At 32.9% G+C, this 22818-nt stretch overlaps 1 protein-coding gene across 3 annotated transcripts in view; it reads left to right on the top strand.

The window, feature by feature from the left end:
- Positions 1-18738, top strand: part of LOC146996733 (regulator of G protein signaling 7-binding protein A-like) — a 329695-nt gene extending 310957 nt beyond the window's left edge. For 2 of the 3 annotated variants that reach the window (XM_085818264.1, XM_085818265.1), the window contains one exon: positions 15159-18738. In XM_085818264.1, coding sequence (XP_085674390.1) covers positions 15159-15268 — 110 coding nt within the window. In that variant the 3' untranslated portion in view covers positions 15269-18738. Of the gene's footprint in view, positions 1-2154; positions 2583-15158 lie in introns of those variants that run through there. The other variant, XM_085818266.1, reaches the window with a different exon arrangement.
- Positions 18739-22818: the final 4080 nt, after the last annotated feature.

The raw sequence follows: 22818 nt of genomic DNA, 5'->3' as shown, positions 1-22818 counted from the left end.
GCCGACACTTGGGCTTGAACTTAAGAAGCTAAGAAGTAAACTAAAACTAATCTAAACTAAAGAGATATAGCCAAAGCTATCAATATTCTAGTTGGCCCCTTAACACTAATTGACTGCGAAGCTATCAAGGGCCTAAAGTACGGCCGAGCGTAATAATAGCTTACGAGAGAGTAGCCTAAAAAAGCGGACGCGTGCAGACAGAATACCTGGTAACTCTTTCCCTAAGACCGAAGAACTTCGCGGTTAAATACCGCTCTTCCTCATTATGTATTCAGACGTGATTCTAAAACTACGTTCTAGCCGGAAGTAGTAAGTTGAAGTCAAGAATCGACAGGAAAGGAACTTTAGCTTAAAATTTAACTGTTAATAAAATTAACATGATTCTTACATTTTTATTAAAGAAAAACTGTTTGTTCAAAGTGCCCGAATAATTGCATGAGTTCATTTCCAGAACGTTTTGAATAAACAGTCTTTTTTTTTCTATTTTTGTCGAAGATGTTTTGAAAAACTTTCTTTCAAAACAAGCAGGTTTGACAAAGATGATTAACAGTATACGTGGACAAAAATAAATTCATTAAGTTACTTCTCTAATAATTAGTCTCAAAAAAGTTTAAAAACGAATAGACGATCTGCGCAATTGCTGTAGGTTCGAAAATAATAAACTTTTTTAAAAGAAAAGGAAATAGTTGGAGCTTAAATTAACCATTTTGTATCTCGAGGAAAGTTGTGCCCAAAGGTAGTATAAGTAAAAATTACAATATTGAAAGCATTACATAAAATAAGAAAATAAAATTAAATATTGATCTCCTCAGTTCAACGCTTCATAAAGAACTTTTCAAGGGAAAAGTGTTTTGAAGCCCAAAACCAAGTTGATCAATGTGTTCTGAACACAAGTTTCGTTCCTCTGAGACATTTAAGATCCAGGACTGTAAATTTCGAAATAAAATTTCAATTTAAAATAACTTAACTCACAGTGGCTTTCAAATGCAGACTTTTTCCCGACTTGCATTCTCAACCCTTTAGACAGCAAAATTACAATATTTAAGAAGATACATATTTAAAATTACATATTTAAGAAGAAACACATAAAAATACATAATTTAAGAAGATATGCATAAACAATACATATTAAAATTAAAAATACAGAAAACGATTCAAATAAAAAGCGCTAAAATTTTTTTTAAGCAGTAACCTGAAAACAAAAAAGACGTAAAATGTCTAAAAAGTTAAATAAACTAATTACAATCATATATAGTTAGGGAAAACCCTGAATAAAACAAGCAACAACATAAAATGGTTAGTATTTAAAACCTAAAATAGGGGTGCTAGAATGCGTGTTTAATTTAACCTCATGCTATAAATAGTAACAAACTATAAGTAAAACATCACTTCCGGTTGATCTTTTATTAAAAAAATCTAAACTCTTTTTCCAATAAACACTACGGTCTGTAATATGAAATTTTCAATTATTGTAGTAATTATTATTGGTCGTATGTAAACATTGGTTTTTCTAAATTTATTCCATAATATAATCTCTTTCTGTGTTCTTCCCGTAGTATCAACATATCTAAATTGAATTTGATGTACAAATATGGTCACATTCATATTTAGGCATCAGTAAACAAAGCTGCTCCAGTTGCAAGAACATATTATAGTGTATACATGCAACACTATTTTACGTTGATTTTACAAAAGTGTTAAATCTAATCAACTTTTCATATGAACTCGAAAAGCTTAAATACGGGAAATAAAAGTTATCGAGGACGAAAAAATCGTCGTACACATACACACGCACACGCAGACAGACATAAGCACACACAAAGACACATCATTATAAAAGTAATATAAACGTCTCTGGAAAACCTAATTCGTGCTTATTTATTGAAAACACATTATCGAAATTTTGCACCAAAAACATTACCTCTTTAAACTATGTACATAGGTTGGCGGGGGGAGGGTAAAAATTATAAAAAGTAGTACCTACTTTTTATAAATTACTACGAAATCTATTGGTGTAAAGTTATTCTTATAAATTGCTATATTATACTATAGCATATTATATTACATTACTGCAAGTTACTGTAAAATAATAATGCAGCTAATAGAAAAGACTACAGAAATAAGTTAATAGAAAGGTATAGTTTCCATTTTCAGGTGCAGCGGAAGGATATATAAGAAAATATTCAGAGAATAAAGGGAAAATAAACTAGAATTCTTCGGAGCAGTTCTTTCTTCTTCAATTCCAAAAATAGGAGAAAAAAAGAGAAAGGAGAGAAAAGTTATTATTTTCTGAGGATATTTGCTCGTCCGTGCAGTAAGTTCCAATTTTCTTCAAAAGAGAAACGCTGAGATGTTGCAACATGCACTGAAAGTAACGAACTGGAAATGACAACGTATCTATTTTATAAAGTAATCCTTCAAACGTAGCTATGAAAAAAAAAATAAAAACTTCCCCCTTTTCTCTCTAGCAATGTAAATTGCAAAAGTAAATTTTCTAAGATTTATGGAGAATTACTAAAGACAAACTGTCAAATAAAGGAATAATAATTATAATGCAATAATGTAACTATGTAATAAACACAGTATAAAGGTGTTTGCCTTTCTTACAAATTTACAGTTTTATTCCGATTTTAATGAAATTTGGCACATTTGACCTTCAAAGAGGAAGGTCACTGCCTATATAAAATTTCGAAAAACCATCCCATGGAGTCCACACTTTAGACGTCCATATTAGAGCGATGCACTCCAATACCCATCTTGCTTACACATTACCCACCTTAGGTTCACGTCGCCACTTTTGCGTTCCCGCTGTCAGTAGAAATCATACATGATAATTAAATAATTCATTTTTTCAAAAAATAAATATTAATGTTTCTGCTGTAAGGCATTTCTACCACCTTCTTGCCGAGCCTTCCTGGTGTAGTGGTCTGCACTCTCAGAGCGTAATTGAGAGGTCCGCGGTTCGATTCCCGGCGAAGGCGTTGTTAATTTTTCATCTTGGCTGTTTCAAAAAAATACCTAATGTCTCTACAGTGGCTCCCGAACTAAAAGAGGTTTGGAAGATGACTCTCCTCACCCAGGATTTGGCAAATGAGTCCCCTAAAAACCACAGTCGCCTTTTAAAAGGGAGAGTATATAAAGTATTTCTCCCACCTTCTTGGCGAGCCTTCGTGGTGTAAGGGTCTGCACGCTCACTGCGTAATTGAGAGGTACGCGGGTCGATTCCTGGCGAAAGCGTTGCATATTTTTCATATTGCCTGCTTCCCAAAAAAAAAAAAAAAAAAAAAAAAAAAAAAAAAAAAAACCTAATGTCTCTACACTGCATAGTTTTAATTTTGAAATGTCATCCTTCTTAAGTTCACGTCTCCGTTATTAGGTTTTCGCTGTCAGTTGTTACTAAAACCGTCAGTGTGTAGAACTTTTAAAGCAGAATTTAAATGCTTTCTCTGTCAGTTTTTCGAAAAATATTTCTGACACTGTTTTCGAAATTTCGAAAACAGTGAAGATATCGACAAAAGTGAATGTCGATTTTCCGAAAAAAAAAAAAGACATAACCGATAGCAAAACAGCTGCCAATTCTTATTAAACTATTAGGTGACCCCGCATTAGAGCAGTGTAGAAGTTTCCAGAACAGTGCAGAATGTTTAGAGCAGAATTTAAATGCTATCTCTATCAGCTTCTCACGAAAACACCGAAAACAGAATTTTGAAAAAGACTTTACCTCCATCTCTCTAAATGAAGCTTCTTCATTTTGCGTAAAGCATGGGCAATGCAGGGTACTTAAGCTAGTACATTACATAGAATAATTTACGGAAATGTTTTTAAAAACGGAAGCTTTTAGAAAGTTGAAGTTTTAAAATTAAAGGAATTAATAAAGATAGTTACCAGAAAGGAACATTAAGGAAATAATGTAATTTTTTAAAGATTTGTTATAAAACTATTCATATCAAATTATTGGTATAAAACTATTAGTATAGCTGAATAACTGTGAAGTTCTCGTTATAATTCCTTTTTCAATCTTTATTTCACAACTGCGAATTAGTTCATCTCTACCAGTAAAAGTTTTCAGAACCTTTCCCAATCTCCACATGTTAAGTGGTAAATGTTCATCCTGTATTATCACGATATCGTTCACGTTCAAGTTCTGTGTTACACAGTGATTGTTCACACAATTTGTAGATTTGAGATTCAGCAAATAATCTGTATAGAAGATTTTCCAAAAGTTATTTAATAGGTTTTTCACGATATAGATGCGCTTTTCAATTCTAGATGAAAGTAATGGTGCTATGACGTATCGGTCGAGAGTTATAACGCTGACAGGTGACAGGTGACAGCAGGACAGGGCACCCGGACGGCTTTCTATGACTACTCGGGTTATCCTGGTCCTGCAACCATCTAGAGACTTCACAGTTGTAAGACGCTTTTATGCCAATTGTGTTTATTGCATGTGCCCTATTCCGGCCTGCAGAGGTCTATGCCCATTTTTTCTAGTTTGTCCATTATGCTTTTAAGCTTTTGCCGCGTGCCTCGATGTTTTACGAGGAGGCGTTTGAAAGGCAGAACATTGGTAGTTGGGAATTTGATGTGCCATTCTGCTGTTAAGGGACACTCCGTGACATAATGGTCTGGTGAACCCACGTTGTCACAAACACACATATCAGTTGTTGCTAGAGCCCTTTCTGCAAAGTACGTCGGAAAGGGGCCGTGGCCTGTTATATATCGCGTGAGGTAGGGCGCTGAGATGAGCCGGTCCACCTCTACCTTGGGCAGGAACTCATATGCTCTGCGGCCTTGCGGGATTTGGTCCCATTCATTTTGCCAGTTTCCAATGGCGGACTCCTCTATTTGCCTCTTTAGGCATGACCGGGGCAGGGGCACCTGAATCTGCTCCGTTTCCTCATTTTGGGCAGCCTTCTTGGCAAGAGCGTCTGCTGCTTCATTTCCCTGGATTCCGGCGTGCGCCTTCATCCAGGAAATTTGGATTCTCATTGCCTTTTCTTGTAGACGGAGGACTTCTTGCAGGTGCGAGATTAGTGCGGAGCGCTGGAGAGGGTTGTTGATAGCATAAATGCTTGACAGGCTGTCAGTAAATATCGTAGCTCGACTCTGCCGTGTGTCAATTGCCCATTTCACTGCCTTTGTGAGGGCAACTACTTCCGCTTGGAACACTGAGTTCTGTGCGCCTAGACGGCCCTTCCATTCCTTTGCTATGTTTCCATTTATATAGGCTATATAGGCACTGCCTACAGCGTTATCAATTTTTGACCCGTCTGTATAAAGCACGGCCCCTGGTCCGTCTAAGCGCGGGGTTAACGCTGGTGAGGGGAAAGTCCTTATGCCCAGTCCATATTCCGACGGATGTGTGCTTAGTTTGGACCTGCGTGTTTCGTAGACTTCTGGCAGATAGCATGTATCCCCATATGTGCATGACTGTTGGAGTTGCGTCGAAAATCACAGTTTCTTAAACCCGTTTCACTTTTTTCTGGGTCTAATTATCCAGTATTTTTCACGGAGGAATATGAGAGTATTAGCAAAACCTATATGAAGAATTCGTTCATGTGCATCACGTACCAGAAGATCGTAAATTGAGTTTTTGAAGGAATGATTATAAGATTCTATTTATGAAAACTTAAAGATGATTTTCGTAGTCTTTTTCCTACTAACAAAATTCCTCCCTCACTTAGAAAGGGATTGAGTTCATAAATTTTTCTAATTTCTAAATTTTCTAAATTCAAAAATTCAGTTCATAAATCAATACCGCTGAACGGGAAGCCAAGAATTGCGCGAGTTTGTCGATTTTTTATTATATCTATTTTTCTTTTTATTATAGGCAGACATTTGGATTACAGTTTGAATTCCTCGTTTAAAAAAATGTGTTTTATTATCTTTGTACGTCGCTTGATCTGAGGACTTATTAACATTTCGGAGATTTTGAAAGCAATTTCCTTACAGAATTTTATTCAGTGACTTAAGAATTTTTTAAAGAGCACAATATTATAATTATCATATATACAAAAATAGCTATTATACAGATTTATCATCAAGACCGCCCAAACTAAACAACCAGATTCTTCACTTGGGATATATAAAAACTGCCCTAAGAATTGTACCTACACGTCCCACAGTTTTCACACAGTCCCACAGTATTCTGAACCAAACTAATGCGACGAATCTTGAATTCGTCGCATTAGCTCTCCGCTTCATTATCGAGCTAGACTTCTGTCTCTTTTTTTCTAACCTCATCATCGTAAAAATGTAAAGTTTATTTAAAAACGGGAGTTCAGATTGCACTTATTTCACCCATTTCCTAATTCATATTAAGAATATGCATCTTCATATTCTTAATATGAATGAATATTAATATTCTTAATATTAATATGAATTTTTGAGGAGATGAAGATGATCTTCATCTCCTCAAAAAATCATTTCCAGCTTTTTTCTTAACAGAATCTTTCCTATTTAATTCTTAACCTAATTAAAGAACATCATCTGGTGTTACCATCGTTCATTTGATATTATTTGGTCAAATCAGTCCCTCCACAATTGTTTCAAATCATTTATAACCATGCTGTAATTAAAATTATGCACCGCAGTTTTTACGAAACGTCTCTAGAAATAGTAAGTACTATGTTTTGTTTCGTTTACAATTAACGTGGCATTTAGACAATAAAATGCGCTTCAATTTTTTTCACAGTTACCGTTATCTTAGACTTCCTACAACGGAGCTGTTCGTTATAGCATTTTTTAATTTCTTCATTTTTGGTTTCTCTGGCAGTCACCCGCAGCAAAACCTTTCCTTTCAAAGCAATGTCCTAAGATTGAGATGCCGGCTGTTGTCACATTATATTTTATGTTTGTTTTTCACTTTTCAATTTTACCGTTCAAACCCAAATATGAATTAAACTTACTTCTTATTTACAAGTGAAACATTCATTCTTCAAGTTAAATTCAGGTTATCTTTCAAATCTTAAAAGTAGAATCGAATATTAGCGCCTCTCATGGTGATATCTGACAGGTATAACAACGTAATATAGTGATTTCCGTATAATATAAGCCTTCTATCATTTGAATATAGATGACACCAACATACAAAAAGGAGACGAAAAAATCTCCAAACTGTTCAGACTTTTCATCGATGCAGATAAGTTTCCTCGATATCATCGGCTTGTTAAGGTTTCTCATGCTCTCGCTGAGATTACAGTTTACCTCTCCACTCTTAGACTCAATCCTACTTACACAATATATTTTTTTTAACTTTATTATTATAAACCTTTCCTTTTTCGCACTTACGCCACATTACACAGCAAAAATACGAAATTTAAAAAAAAAAAAAAGCATATTTTTTAAATTCCCGAGAGTGTCATAGCGCTATTGACATAAATTTCCTTTATCGTTTTCAGTATATCAGTCTTCAATTTTCTTCTCAAGGTGAACTAAACATCATTTTTGCTTTTTTAACTTTATTATTAAATATAACTTTCTTCGTACTTGCATCACATAAAATTCAATAGCAAAATCATAACATTTTTAAAAACAGAATATCTATAGAATTTAAGATAGATTGTCAGTGCCATCATACATTTTATTAGCATAGAAGAGCTGTTAATGTGGATTCACACTTCTGAGTCGAATCACTTTTGTTGTGCGTTTCGCTTTTCTAATATTTATCCCCTGGCGCGGAAAGCCGCCTAGAATGATTACTATAAAAAGGAATATATATATATATATATATATGATGTACTACTTTTGTCCGGAATAAATAGATTGCTGAAGAAATATAGATGTAGTCGTAGCTTAAATTATCAGACGATAAGTTTAAAAAACAGGATCCATTTATTATTGGTTAGGAGAAATAGCGGTTACATGTTTATTATAAGCAGTTGCTAATTTTGGGACAGAAAGAAATAAAAGTTAGTATTTTTACTTAAATTTATGTCATATATATAAGATAAAATTTATTGTATTGGGAAAATGTAAGGATCTGAATAATTATATACAAAACTAATAAACTCAATATTTATTTCAATTTTACTTCCAAATGAACAATTTAGCAAGCAAGTACAACTGAAACATCATAACCCAGGTTCAAGTAATGCAACAATTTAAAGATCTTGAACTGTACCATCTTAGACAGATAACACATAATCATACATACATAAGTATTTCTATTTTTTAAGTCCTTAAGGGGACAGTACACCTTTAACAATCCGAAAATGTTCAAAATTTGACCAATGTTTCTCATTTTTTTAAAAAACAACTATTCCAGTTATATGCATAAAACTTTCAGAGTATGTAGATCCATTATTTATAATAAAATAAAAAAATAATTAATGAAGAAAATTTAATATTTAGATACTTAAAATTATCTTAAATAAAATTATGTTTTCATTTTTCGAAAATTCAACTTTTCACTGCACGCCAGATATTTAATTTTATATTTATTTTTTAGTAATAAATTTAATGCTAAATTAAAGAAAAGATTTAGTTTCTAATTTTGTTCTATTATATATTAATTATTTTAAAATTTTTATTCTTAAATATTACAATATATATATAAAAATTAATTTTGCATAATTTTTGCTTTTAAGATGGTCATAAAAGTGTTAATTTACAATGTATATCAATGTCAGTAGAACACAAGGGTAATCATAATTGTTGTTAAGTGTTTACAAATTTGCAAAAGAGTTACTTAAATAGTTTTGGAAATATCCTGCGCGGAAGTTGTAAAAACAGCGTTTTGAGATAAATGCAATTAAAGTATAAATTTATGAATAAAGTAATCTATTTTGAACTTTCATGAAAAAATACATTTTATACATGTAACTATGACTATTTGCCAGTGTATTAATAAATTTTGGAATGAAACATCAAAAAATGACAAAAATATGACTTCTTATGTATACTTACGTGGCACAAATATCTTCGAAAAAAAGCTAAATTCTTTAAAAAAATACAAAATTTACAAATTCACTTAAATAAAAGAAGAAAATTTAAGTGATAGTTAAAAGTTGATCATAGTCTATATAATAGAGATCTATATAACACAAGTATTATAGAATATTTTAATTTATTAAAGAAAATATAAAGCAGCTTTAAAATTTTCCAGCTTCATATAGAATGCCCTCTATTTCTTTCTGAGTTTCAAATTTTACAGAGTTTGCCATGCGTTTTGCTCTGCGACTTTCTAAACTCATAGCTGAACTACTAATTTCTGCATCAAAAATTCGACTTTTATCAGCTTTTTTTGCTGATTCAATTGCATACTGTCCTACACGAAAGCCCATTCTTTTTATACATTCAAGTCGACCTATTCTCCCATCATTGAATGATATAATTGCTTCATATGCAGCAAGCTGTGCGATAAGTTTACTCGATCCGCTTGTTTTGGGGCATAGTTTCCACACAAGGGAATTAAATGATTCATTGGAGTTTTGTGTTTTTGCCCCAAGGCAACGTTTCAAAAGTTTGGGATCTGAAAGATCTTTAAATATAGGTTTTATACAGTCCATCACTGCAGCTGGCATGCTGTTCTTGTGTTGGAATCCTTTCTCAGAACCAGCAGCTTTTGCTCTTTGGAACGCACACCATGAATTCTCACCTTGTGGACAAAATTCGTGAAGAGGTTCATCATCGGTAGAACGTTTATGATAGAATATAGCCCACACAGCTTTACGCATATCCATGCATGATCCCTTGTTGCTCCTAATAGCATTACCATAGTACGTTGTGATTTGATCTATAACTTTATCTGTTAATCTACCTTTTCCACTTAGTGGCTTATGATCAGCCAATTGTTTTCCTCTCATATTGATTTTTAATTGTCGCAACCTATTACCCATTCGTTTCTGTACATGACCAACACATTCGATTTTTTTCAACACAATATCACTTCCATAGTTATGATTTTTCTGCAATTCAGAAAATGTTTTCGTATCACCATCCCCAATATAGCTGACATATTGGACACTGTGCTTTTCTATGGAACGATTGAATATTTTACATATTCCATCAACTTCCATCTTACCTGCAGATCCTTCGTGGTTTTTTATACATTTTTGTTCATGATTTGCTTTCCATAAAAGATATTGTGCTCCATACTTTGGCCCTTTCCAAGATTCACAACCTTTACAGTATGATGAAAGTACCTCAATGTCTAAAATTTTACCAGTTTCTGCACCAATTACACTCGCAAATCCCACGCGTGATGAATGGCCGCGCGTTTTCCATGATCCATCCCCACTAACTGTGAGGTCTGAGCAGCCAGTTGCTTCAATTTCTTGTTTCGCAGCATACGACATAGACATTTCAGCAATTTTTGAAGTTGTCGACAGCATTTTTCTTAATTTTCTACAATATGCAGATTTTTGGATAGGTGGTGGTAAGTCCATTACACCACAAAATGTGCGCATACCTGCAAGACCTTGACTAATACATCTCATTCCATACATAAATCTTTCATTAATTTCTGGAATGTTTTTCTTGTCACCCATCATAGACGAAGAATAAAAAGAAGTCAGTTCACCACAAGTATCGCAAAGCAGAAAAAATTTTGAAGATAATCCATTAGTGTTGTTTTCGCACACTTGTACATCTGATCCACATTGTTTACAACACAGATACTTGGAAATATTACTGAATAAAATTTCGATATCCAAAATTCTATATCCTTTAAATTTAGAATCAACAATTACGTTTTCAAAACAACTAGAATTAAGTTTTCTTGCTGAAGCACTCACAAAAATGGGTTGATCTTTACAACTTGGCGATTTTTTGGCGAAAATTTGGCAACCAACTCTCCTACAGCAACCCTCTATTTTTTTTTCCCCGCCGCCATTTTGTCTTCACGAAGTAAAGACATGTTTCTTTTCTTTTTATCTACTGAACACTTCTTCCAACAATCTACTAGCCGAATTACACTTATGCTAGAAATTTTATCAAACAAAACTGCTTAATCATGACAAATATTCACTGCAAAATTGGGAAAAAGTGCACAATACCATACTCCTTACGCGTTTTTCAAAATAACACATACACATAAACCATGTACATGCCGACTTATTTTTACTTAAAAAAAATCCCAGAATTGCACAAAAATGGCATTGCGCACACTCTTCACTATATCCATGTACACTGCTTTTTTCTCATAAATTAGAAAGATTTCACGAAAATACATGACAATTTTCTCAATCTTTAAACCCGGTAAAAAGAACATATATGAAATTACCTGATCGCGAAAAAGTATTTACCCTTTACAAATATGAACATTTCCACATATAAAATAAATAAAATATCCAAAAACTTTTACCTCTAAATCATCTATTACATTATACACGTCACCAACGAATTCATACCGCAAGCATTACAAATACTTAGTATCAAATATTTAAATTATTTCCATGCACGTTTATTTCAACTTAAACGTATACCAAATTCCTACAAACATAAAATTCACAAAATAACTATCATTTAATTAAAATATCACTAAACCATGTACACGTCGACTTATTTTTACTTAAAAAAACATCCCAGAATTGCACAAAAATGGCACTGCGCACACTCTTCACTATTCCATGTACACTGCTTTTTTCTCATAAATTAGAAAAATTTCACGAAAATACATGACAATTTTCTCAATCTTTAAACCCGGTAAAAAGAACATATATGAAATTACCTGATCGCGAAAAAGTATTTACCCTTTCCAAATATGAACATTTCCACATATAAAATAAATAAAATATCCGAAAACTTTTACCTCTAAATCATCTATTATATTATAAACGTCACCAACGAATTCATACCGCAACCATTACAAATACTTAGTGTCAGATATTTAAATTATTTCCATGCACGTTTACTTCAACTAAAACGTATACCAAATTCCTACAAACATAAAATTCACAAAATAACTATCATTTCATTAAAATATGATTAAATTCAAAAACACTACTTAAAATATAAATGAGCACATACATTAAATTAATAAAAATTACCTTACAATCCTAATTACTTTAAACTAAATCATTGCTAATAAAAATTTTCCCAATAATACCAAATTCCTTTCCACCTTACATTTAGAACAATGCATAAAAATAATATCCTCAAATAATTAAAAATACTAACTTACTTAATCTTCTTCAGAATCTTGATTACGCGGCGGATACACTTTTCTAATTCATTCAATAAAATTATTGAAAGATTTTTTCTGCGAATTTTTCCTCCATACTTCCTCCGCTAAATAAAAAGCAAACTTCTCTTTATCACAATGCCTAAATACCCATTTCGAATTCACTTTAGTTAGGGCCATGGGATCCAAAAATTAAACAACACTGTTTCACACAACACAGAATAAAGCTAAATACAAAATTTCCACATTTTTTCCCGATTTCCCCCCTTTTCCGATTAAAGAACCGTAATTCGTCCATTAATATCACATGACATATCCCATGATCTCTCATTTCCCTCACGCAAAATAATGCGTAATCGGAACTGAGTCTGCTCACATTATTACCAAACTCTCAGGTAGTAACCTTTATCGCCTCCAAAATGTCGCCAAACTACCAGTTACCATATTGTAAAGATCGACCCAAAAATGCTTTGCTTGTCTGGTGTTGTGAAACGATTACCATGAAACTTTCGCTTCTTCTGACGCTTGCAAGAAGAACGTTTAGGAGTTTCACAATCCATATTCATAACTAAATTAATAAAGTACTTGTAAAGAGTATTTAAAGCGTACTATTTAGTTAATATAATCAGTAAATACACACAATAAACCACGGTAAAATCTTATAAACAAGGCAACAAACTTCAAACGAAATCACAGTTCTTAAACTTAGCTCTCATTTTCTACTACAACGTGATAAGCAAGCGATAACGTATCAAAACAAAATTAAAGTAGAAGTAACGTTTCATCTCGTCTTCTTCCACTGGCATATTTTTATTTAAAAATAGCAATGGCTGGCTTTCAGCACACGAAATCCAAACTGAGGCCCTTTAAAACTATAAACAAACACTACAGCAGCTGCCACGATCATTGCGGGCGTAAGAAAAACAGCTGCTTCGATATTTACATTATTTTCAATATCTCGCAAACTAATGAACGTATGAAAAAAACAATTGCGTCAAATTACTCAGAAATGATTGGGCTATAAAAATATCAGAAAATTGAAAAATCGAATTTTTGAAAATTTTAAAGTCCCCTTAAAGTCTACATTAATATCACAGCTTACAATAAACATACAAATAATAAGTTTATGCTAGCCTCGGAACTAAACTCATTAATAAATCTTTTTCACAAAAATCATATTTCCGGAGTAAATAAAAAAGAATTACTAATAACTTTTTGTATGAAGTTTACTGCATCGTTACATTAAAGAAAAGACCCCGATATTCCTTTGCGAGTCCTTTTATAGCCTCTGGAAAGGCGGAGCTTCCAAGAAATGACGTCAGCCTCGTCATCCATTCCAGTTCGCTTTAAATATCTCCAGACGATTCTATAACTGTACGTGTAGAAAAGGCGGGAAAAACAACTTGACTAAGGGGCTGTGGATTTAATTCCACCTACTTTCAAATAAGAGACCGTCGCCATTAAAAATGAAAAGAAGATACAGTTAGAATTTTAAGTGTAATTTTATTATTATATATATATATGAATATGTATGCCTATATAATGCTTTTAATAAATTCAACTAGTATTATTTCACGGATCTAGCTGGTAATTGATAGCAGAGATGAAAAAAAATTAAGTTTATAGCTTTTAAATCGCTTGGTGGAGATTTATTTAATTCTACTAACAGTTAATTTTTAGTTAAAGCAACTTTCTTTCCAGTTTCGTTTTCACCCACGCTTTCTTGTCGGAATGTTACTCATATAGCTAGCGTGTATTCAAATGCGGTTAGAAAGAAGTGCTGTATAAGGGAAAGTTTTGGAAGGTGATTTTAGAACGTGTTATGCTTGCTTCAAGGCCACTTTGCTATTTTGAATTACTAGCGATTAGATTGCTGTGACGTTGATTGCTGCTAGCCATTAAGCTTGTCTTTTTGCTGGGTTCTAAGAGTCAAAGCCTTCCTGCGCATTAAATTATTCTATGAGCCGTTAGGCTAGATTTATTGTATTTCATTTCAAGTTCAGCGTTACCTGTTTGACTTAAGCCAGAAGTGTTAACTTTGTGTAAGCCCAAGTGCGGCCATCTGTTAAATTATATTGAGTGAATAAAGGGTTTTTGCACATTTCTGACTTTCTCTTGTACTTAAAGAGCTGGGGATAATTCCTCATACAGTCTTTTAGAGCTTGTTAGTTTATGGTCCCAAAGAAAACGAAACTCTATGCAGTAGTAGACAGATTAAATAAAAAAATAATTATACATGGTACTCTTCACCAAATGGCAACAAACTAGCGCGTAGAAGATAAAAATACCTTATACAAGGTAATTGCAACACATTTCAAGTAGCTTATTTCTTTTATTGAATTTGAAAGAAAATATCTTACGATTTGTAGAGTGGCAACACATTTGAAAAGTAATACGGACAAAAACCCAAAGTGATATAGGCATAAAGACTAATAGTACCTCTGTTGCTAACAAAAGCAGGAAAGATATACACGTCTTACCAAAAAAGTTTCGTGGAAAACTTTATAACCGGATATGTTTAATTTTACTGTATTTATCTGCTTTATTTTGCTTCGATGTCTTACTTGCTTTCTTAAAATACTTAATACTGCTTCTTTTCATACGGGCCATTTGCTATGGCTAAACCCTCTCATTTGAACATTATATAGACAAGTCCGCATATTTAAGGTGTTGAAGAGGAGAAATTTGCGTCTGTCACCGAGGAAGGCCTTGGGTACCGTAGTTAACCTTAGAAGTTTACTCGTATCCGTCACAATATACGAACAACAACGTGGCAATGGAGAGCATCTTAGGAGACGAATCCAAGTGTCTCCTACCTTTATCAAAGTTTCTGTACGGAACATTCGGCTCGAAAATATTTTAACTTCTTCCACAACGCAAAGACATTCCCTAATGGCATGTCGAATAGGGCAGCCTACATTGACCATACAAGGATAAAAACATTAAAATAAATTAAAGTTGATAAATGTAAACAACCTGAGAAATTTTAGTTTCATTATCTATGCCTGTGTAAATATCTTTTTTTCTTTTACAGGAAAGTCTTTAGAAGATACCTACTATAACTGGCAAAGACGTAGAAAGCGAGCACTCTACCACAAATGCAGGTACTGGAATTGCTTTTGCCGGACTTCAACCGTGTGTTAGACTCCAGTATATCTCTGAACGAAGTTCAACTGTATTAAAAGTACTTGCTGCTTGACTTGAAAAAGATGATTCTCCTAACTATTCATCAGAAATGAATTCTAGAGCTGCCTTCCTAGGATTTGTTAGGTGTGTTAAAAATGAATACTTTGACCTCACTGGAAAACACATGAGATGAATATATTCTGTATTATCACTAGAAAATACAAATATTTAACGGACTAAAAAAATTAATTATTGGAACGGACTAAAAATTAAATAATAATGATATTAATGGGTCGCCAATGAAATCCCTGATAATACTTCATGACAGTTGAGTGATTCCTCAGTTAACATCCTCATCAAGGAAAGCGCAGATAAGTTGGTGCTTATATAGAGTGGAATATTATACGCCTAAATGAAAATGTAAACAAAATTTCACAGCAGGTGACTTAGTTTAAAGTTTGAATTGGTACCATGTATTAGTAAACTCCACTGTAAGTATGAGTTGGACAAAACTTGTGAGAAGAGCCTTCGGCTTTTAACCTTTCAATATTCACTAGAAGAACTCACCATAAAAAATTCTCAGAATCAGTTAATTTGAAATTTGATTAACATATATTAAAAATTTTAAATCAGAAGCAATTACGTTCTTTTAATTTATAGCTTAATAATTTTTTTAAATTAGTAGCTTAAATATACACAGTGCGTCTGAAAGGTTTCAGGACTAAATTTCGTTCAAAATGGAGAGACTGAAAAAAAAAAAAAAAAAAAAAAAAAAAAAAAAAGACAGCATTCTCAATTCTACTCCTTCAATATTCAATTCTTATAAGTCTGTACAAAGCTCTTCACATTGACAAAGTTACTTGATTCTGCAGCAGAAACTTACGTTTTTAAACATAAGTCATAGTACGATTTTCTGTTTCCTTTCATTACTATTAAAGTCATGATGTATTTAACGGCACTTCACTTTTGAGAACATAGAGTACTCTACAGATACAAATTTTGTGAATAAGATGGGGTTCAGAGTTATGACACCTGTTTTCAAATCATTGCGTGGCAATAACGAAATTTCGTGACAGAGTATTGTAAAGAAGCAAATGATATATCAATCCTTGATAGAAGATATTTCGATGATGGGTAGGGTATAACATTGAATTAAAATGCTAATCAAATACTTTTTGACAAATGAAGGCACTTAAGGTGCATTGAATGCGTGTATAGGACTACGAAATATGTGTTTGTGATTTACCTGCTCTCAGTAGAATGCAGTTGTACAACTCTTGGCAGACTTCTTGTAATTTCATACAACAGATATGAACTATATGGTATTTTGGTGAGTCATTATAATGCTCGCAACACATGTGAAGACAGAGACATTTCAAATGTTACGAAAATGTTTTAAAACTATTTTCTTATCTTCTTCTGTCCACATGGCTTCTTCGACAACATTTCATACTTCAACATCTCTGCATGCTCAAGAGTTGGCTTTACAATTTTATGGAAATATATTAATATAATTGAGTGTGAACTATTGTATAAAGAAGTAAAAGAATGAAAGTTTTAATCTCTACAGAAAGATTGTGCTGATTATTCTTTCTTTCACCTAAAAGATTGCAATCTATTAAAGGGAGAAATATGAATGCAGTATAAAAACTTTGTCTATCGAAAAAAAAGCAAGAAGAAAAATTTGGAAATGATCACAGATGAATCTAGAAATATTATTTGACAATTCTGTTGCAGTGACTGATAGGTCTCTATTAGAAATAAATGATCTGACAGGCCGCTAATGCAGCTAATTGATTTGTTTGCTGCTAAAACTGTTGATTAATTTGATCGGCCATTAGTGCAACTTCAAGAAATATGGCCTTTATTAAATCACATCTGCTAACGTTGGCGAATGTTTTGTAATTTTTGTGAATTGTGTCTTAGTTTTATGATCTGACATAGGAAATTAATTTTCGCAAATTTCATAATCTTCTTTGTAGAAGTGACGATTTTAAGATCAATTTATATTCAGATTTCGGTCTCGATGATTTGTGAATTTCATGAAGACCTTTGTTTTTGAAAAATATAAAAACGTTACCACGATATTATTAAAATATCAGTAATATATTAAATTAGATTATTTTGTGAAAATGGCATTAAAATCAAACTTTTTCCCCTTTCAGTCACATTTAAAATACCTTTCAATTCGGCGACTTTAAAATTCCTTGATTCTAAATAATTTAAATAAGATGATAAATGTTATAAAGCAAAATTATTGAGTTACATATTTTCTAGAAGCAAATATTTTACTATGAATAGCAGAATTGCCCACTGCTTTGCGCATTTTTAAGAATTGCACATACTCGGTATCCATGTACATATCGACCTATTTTCAATTAAAAAAAACATCCCAGAATTGTACAAAAATGGCATTGTGCACTCTCTTGAATTTATCCATGTACACATCGACCTATTTTCACTTAAAAGGTCAAAGAAAATTGACAAAAATCCAATTCTTCGTGCTCTTGTAAAAAAGCGCCAAACAAACGTCAAACAAATAAGTGGGCGATTCCGCACTTTAGCCCATCAAAACTTTCATTCAGCTAAAGTATATATTTTCAGGATAAATTCTTTTCCCTGTAAAATCATCTTTACTCAAATAAGTATTTGTTTCCTGTGTGAAATTCACTTTATATTTTTTCCTGACTTTTCCCCAAAACTTTCTGATTTTTTTATTCAGAAAGTAGACAGGTATAATTAAATAATTTGAAAATTTAATTTCTCATTCATTTTTTTAGGATTGAAAGTTTTAGCTGTTATGTAACAATAACCATTTTTAAAATTTTGATCAAGGTTTCCTTATTTCTTTATATGTAACATCTTTTCCAGTATTAAATTCCTTACGATAAGATTCAGAAAGGAGATATCCCTCCCCTTAGGCAGATAGCCCTCGAGGCTTTGCCGTAATTTGAATAACCTAACCTTACGATAAGAAGGGAAGGGAATAAGCTACAACACCGTAAAGCTATGAAACATTGTGACTAAAGCATATCAATTGGGTATAAACTCAAGAATATTTTATTTTTCGAAATAAACAGGTGTGCGCATTTCCTTCAAAGGAAAATGCTTGGAATACATCTTTTTTACAACTCAACAAATGCCTCTGAATGGCGAACAAGCGAAACAAACTTACTTTAGTAATGATATGAAAATCACAGTTTATTCAAGTGAACCGGATAGAAAATTGCAATTCTAGATTAACCGGTGTGTCACAAGCAGAAGCATTCTCTTTGGAATTTTTGCCTTTTAGCATCGATCAAACGGAACTTGACTCAAAAAAATCATTTGACATCCTGAAAACACTAGCTCCAGGAGGGTAGAATTTCATTTTCTTCAGGAAATGTGCTATTTTCCCTTACGATTGACAATGTAAAATGAATAAAAAAAAGTTTGTAGAAACCTACGTGTGTCTGACAATATAAAATAAAGCTTTTTTCATAGAAGTTTCTTTTTGCCCATTATTTTTATATACATGTCATCCGGAGATCACTGTCCGAAATGGAATGGCGTTGCGGATGTTCAACGAAAGACAACGCAGTTATGTCAAGGTAAGTGTGTTTTTATTTTCATTCATCTCAACTGGTGAATATTACATTTTCATGCCTGACAACATTTATAAATTTTACGACTAGCCGTTTTCCTACAATCTATAGCTTGCGTTCAGGCGGGTTAAACACGCAGGCCAGTCCAATGGTAGGCGGAGAAAACAGCAACTTAAATAAAATGGTAGAAAATTTTGTAATTCATACTTTTTAATAAACTTATTTTTAAAGAAGACATGGATTTCGATTTATAACTTGTGAAAATTTCAGAAATTTGTAACACCTATATTTTTATGCTAAAATTTTCAAGTATTAATACGTCCGTGTTCGAATCCCTGAAAAAGTACAAATGTGTGCAAGTGTATCGTATCTCGGCCGCATGGGATAACTTGTATTACTATGAGCTGTAAATCATCTCCTGTGGTTTGCTGGTAGGGGAAGTGGGTTTCATCCCGTGGGGTATTTTCCATCAAAATTAGGTCCGAACTGCACAGCTATTGAGATATCTTGTACGACCAGTGATAAAATTCGGGTATCCCGCCCACGTGTAGACCGTGCATTTGTTAAAACAAACAAAGAAAATATCTATGAAAAAAAAAAACAGGAAGGAAAAGTAAATTTCTTAGGATAATAAGAGTCATAGCAAATGTTATCCTTGCATTTCTAACTTACTTGACAGTTTGATTAAAAATATAGTTAAATTGCTTACAGTTATGCATTTTTTATTTTCTTTATTTCTTCTTATTTTTTTTTGTTAAGTGTAATGCGAGTTATTCTTTCCTTCTTGTTTTCTTAAACTGATCTTGATTAGATTAAATTGTCAGGACTTCTATCCCTCCTAATTGTCTTTGGGAACATTTAGCTCCTTCAATGGGAGCAGGGAGCTTACTCAAACTTTGTTCGTGTGTGTGTAGAAAAAACAGCACCAATAAGAAGTGTTAACGTTACCCTTTATTTTTCACAGCGTACAGCTGCTCCCGCACTTAGGAATACAGAGACCAGAATGTTTGGACTAAAACATAGAAAATAAGAAATAAACTAACGTAACTAAATAAGAACTAAACTTAAATGCTTTACAGAGACTAGTAACGCGAAGATTGGCTTTTGAGAGTACGTATGTAGTGAGCGAAATGCAAATACTACAATATATATTAGTATAACAGCAAGAACTAAGTTCTGGCCTTAAAGGCAGACGTGAACTGACTAAAAAGCATATACATGTCAGAGCAACAAGAAGGCTCTCTCTTCTTTTGGCTAAAAGCCACGTCTAAAATATCTTTACAGTTTGCAACCTCATTAGCAGAAACAATTCCTACTCGCTCTTATTCTGGCCGGAAGTGGAAAATAAGAGACGATAGCAAAGTCTTAAAATAAAATAAACGTTAGTAAAACTTAAAATCCTTACAGAATAAGCACTCGATGACTATCTCCCTAAGGAAAGGCATGCATTAGTGGCGGACTTCCAAGAGAAAGTGATTCGTATTCGTCTACGTATACACGAGGAAAACTATAAAAAGCTTCTATGCTACCAGCGGCCTCACCGATGATTGCGTGTTTAAAATCTCTGAATACTGGTAGTTCGACTTGGTTTTGATTCCATTCCAAGTGAATGGCCTGGCTACAGTTTGATTTTCTTCATTTTGCACATATGGTTCTTGAATACGAGATATTCTCCTTCAAAAGATTAGTAGAAACTGCGGACACTAAATCTTTACTAGTAGGAAATATTTTACAATTGTGCCACTAATTTCAACACATGGAGAAAAACATAGCAAACACAATTTTGAAAATTTTAGAATCATTAGGTTTGAATTTCAGATATCAAGGCCGGCCAAATTATGCACAACCAGACTCCTCGCTTGGAATACATAAAAACTACTCATTAAACTGTACCTGTTCGATCCATACTCTTCGACATAATGAGAAAGTAAAGTATGACGTATATATTCGAAAGGTATATATTTGGTGCTATGAAGAAGATTATCCGCTCACTATCCGTGTAAGAAGTCTTAAATATTTTGCAGAAAAAATGTAGAATAGATATAACATTGTAAAAACTATATGCATAGAATTTTTCACTTATTTATAATCGCACACTTTTAACCACTTTTTAAACTGTGACTGTGTCTTTAATCATTAAATGATTTTTAATACCTTTTCAATATAGGAGAAATAAGAGTGACATTTTTTTTAGGTTTTGTTAAGTTGCAATTTTAAACTATAAATTGCTTCTTTCATGCCAAGGACGATATACCCTTTCCCCCAAATAAATTTCTGGGCACGCCAATGATGTGCAGCATCATTAATTCGAATCACTGCAAGGACTTAATCCCTTAGATTCTTGTGACGCCTCTTTATAGATAGCATTCGTTTTCATTCGTCAAAACATGAATATTATCATATGAAATCCCTCTGCGAAATGGGCGGGTTTAGATGTGAAACTTCTGTGAGCTCGTTATCATCTATCAAGAAGCGAAAATCGTTTATCATGTAGGCAAATATTCTCTAGGTGTATTTAATTGTTTATTCTCCAAATGCTATTTCCTTAAATATGGCAGATCATCAGGCATCGTAAATTTGGCCAGGGACAGGATATCGCATAACTTCGAATTCGTTAATGAAATTTTGCCGTTGTATACATTTTCTCCTGCAAATCCTTCAGCATACTAAGCAATTTATGGAAACTATACTGAATAATGAGTTTTTGATTGTTGCAATTATGATTCTCATACAATGGGAAATTAAGAGTAAGAAGCGTTGAAAAATATTAAAATCAACCCAACCGTACTATCAAGAGAAGTTTTATTTCCGGATATTTACAGAAGAAATTCCATATTTTTATCCAAATGACTTTCAAAGAGTGAAACTTTATCAAGACAGAGCTACAAGTTATACTTCGACGCGTATTCCTTGAATAAATTAAGAATGTTATAGTTATTGAATATATATATTTCCAACGCATTCCTGCAAAGTCCTCTAACATTTTCCCAATGGACTGTTGTGACTTTGGTCTCTTGAAAAGAGCTCTTTCTAAGCCTAAACTCACGACGAATGACGAACTCTGGGAAGTAGTGAAAGAGGAATGGAAATCAATAAATATGGAAATTTTACGGAAAACTTTTCTATCGTAGAAACCACAATGAAGACGTATAGTCCAAAAAATAAACTATCAGATAAATCATTTCAAATAATACTTTTTATTAAATAAACTGTTTGGGGCTGTTTAATTAATAGCCCGAAATCATTCTAAAAGATGTATAAACACTCTTTATAAAATAATGAGCAAATGAAAACACTTTTACATAAATGAAAAACAAATAAAATTCCATGCAAATTTTATAACGGAAGAAAATGACAGTGGATATTTATTTTCAGGTACATATATTGTTTGTTAGAATTGATTTATCTATAAATCATAGTCATTCTGCAAGCATCTGGATCTGAAATGTTCATTTATTTTCTTTTACCTATTGCTATTCCTACTGCATATCGCATGGATCTCATTCCCTGTTTGAATCATTATAGATTTCACTTTTATGCATCACCTTTCCTCAAATAATCATCTCCTTTTCCATTCAAAGAATCCAAATGAATCAGTTTCACGTCCTTATACGAAGTAAAGGGAATATTGTAATCGCGAAAAATTTCGAGCATCATATTTCAAAGAAAATATCCATTTCAACCGCTCTCGAAGCCATTTGAACGATGTTTTTGCGCGACATATATACGTACGGACAGAATAAAGGATTGTAAATTGGATTTAAAATGAATTCAGATGAAAGTTTTTTTCTTGACGTCTGCGCACATGTTTGTACCTACGCATGCATCTTGCATAACTCAAGAACGAGTATCCGTAGAACGTTGAAATTTTGTATATGGGACTGCTATAACATGTAGTTGTGGACCACCTTTTTCGTTGCAATTGGCTGCACAAATCGTATATGAATATCTCAGTGAGCTTATTTTATTTACCCTTATATGTTT

Source organism: Stegodyphus dumicola, chromosome 6, assembly GCF_044657685.1.
Source record: "Stegodyphus dumicola isolate Sdum_Otavi_A_Nest chromosome 6, ASM4465768v1".
NCBI classification, from domain to species: Eukaryota; Metazoa; Arthropoda; class Arachnida; order Araneae; family Eresidae; genus Stegodyphus; species Stegodyphus dumicola.
Note: the sequence above shows the minus strand (reverse complement) of the source record. Positions and strands in the feature narration are given on the sequence as shown.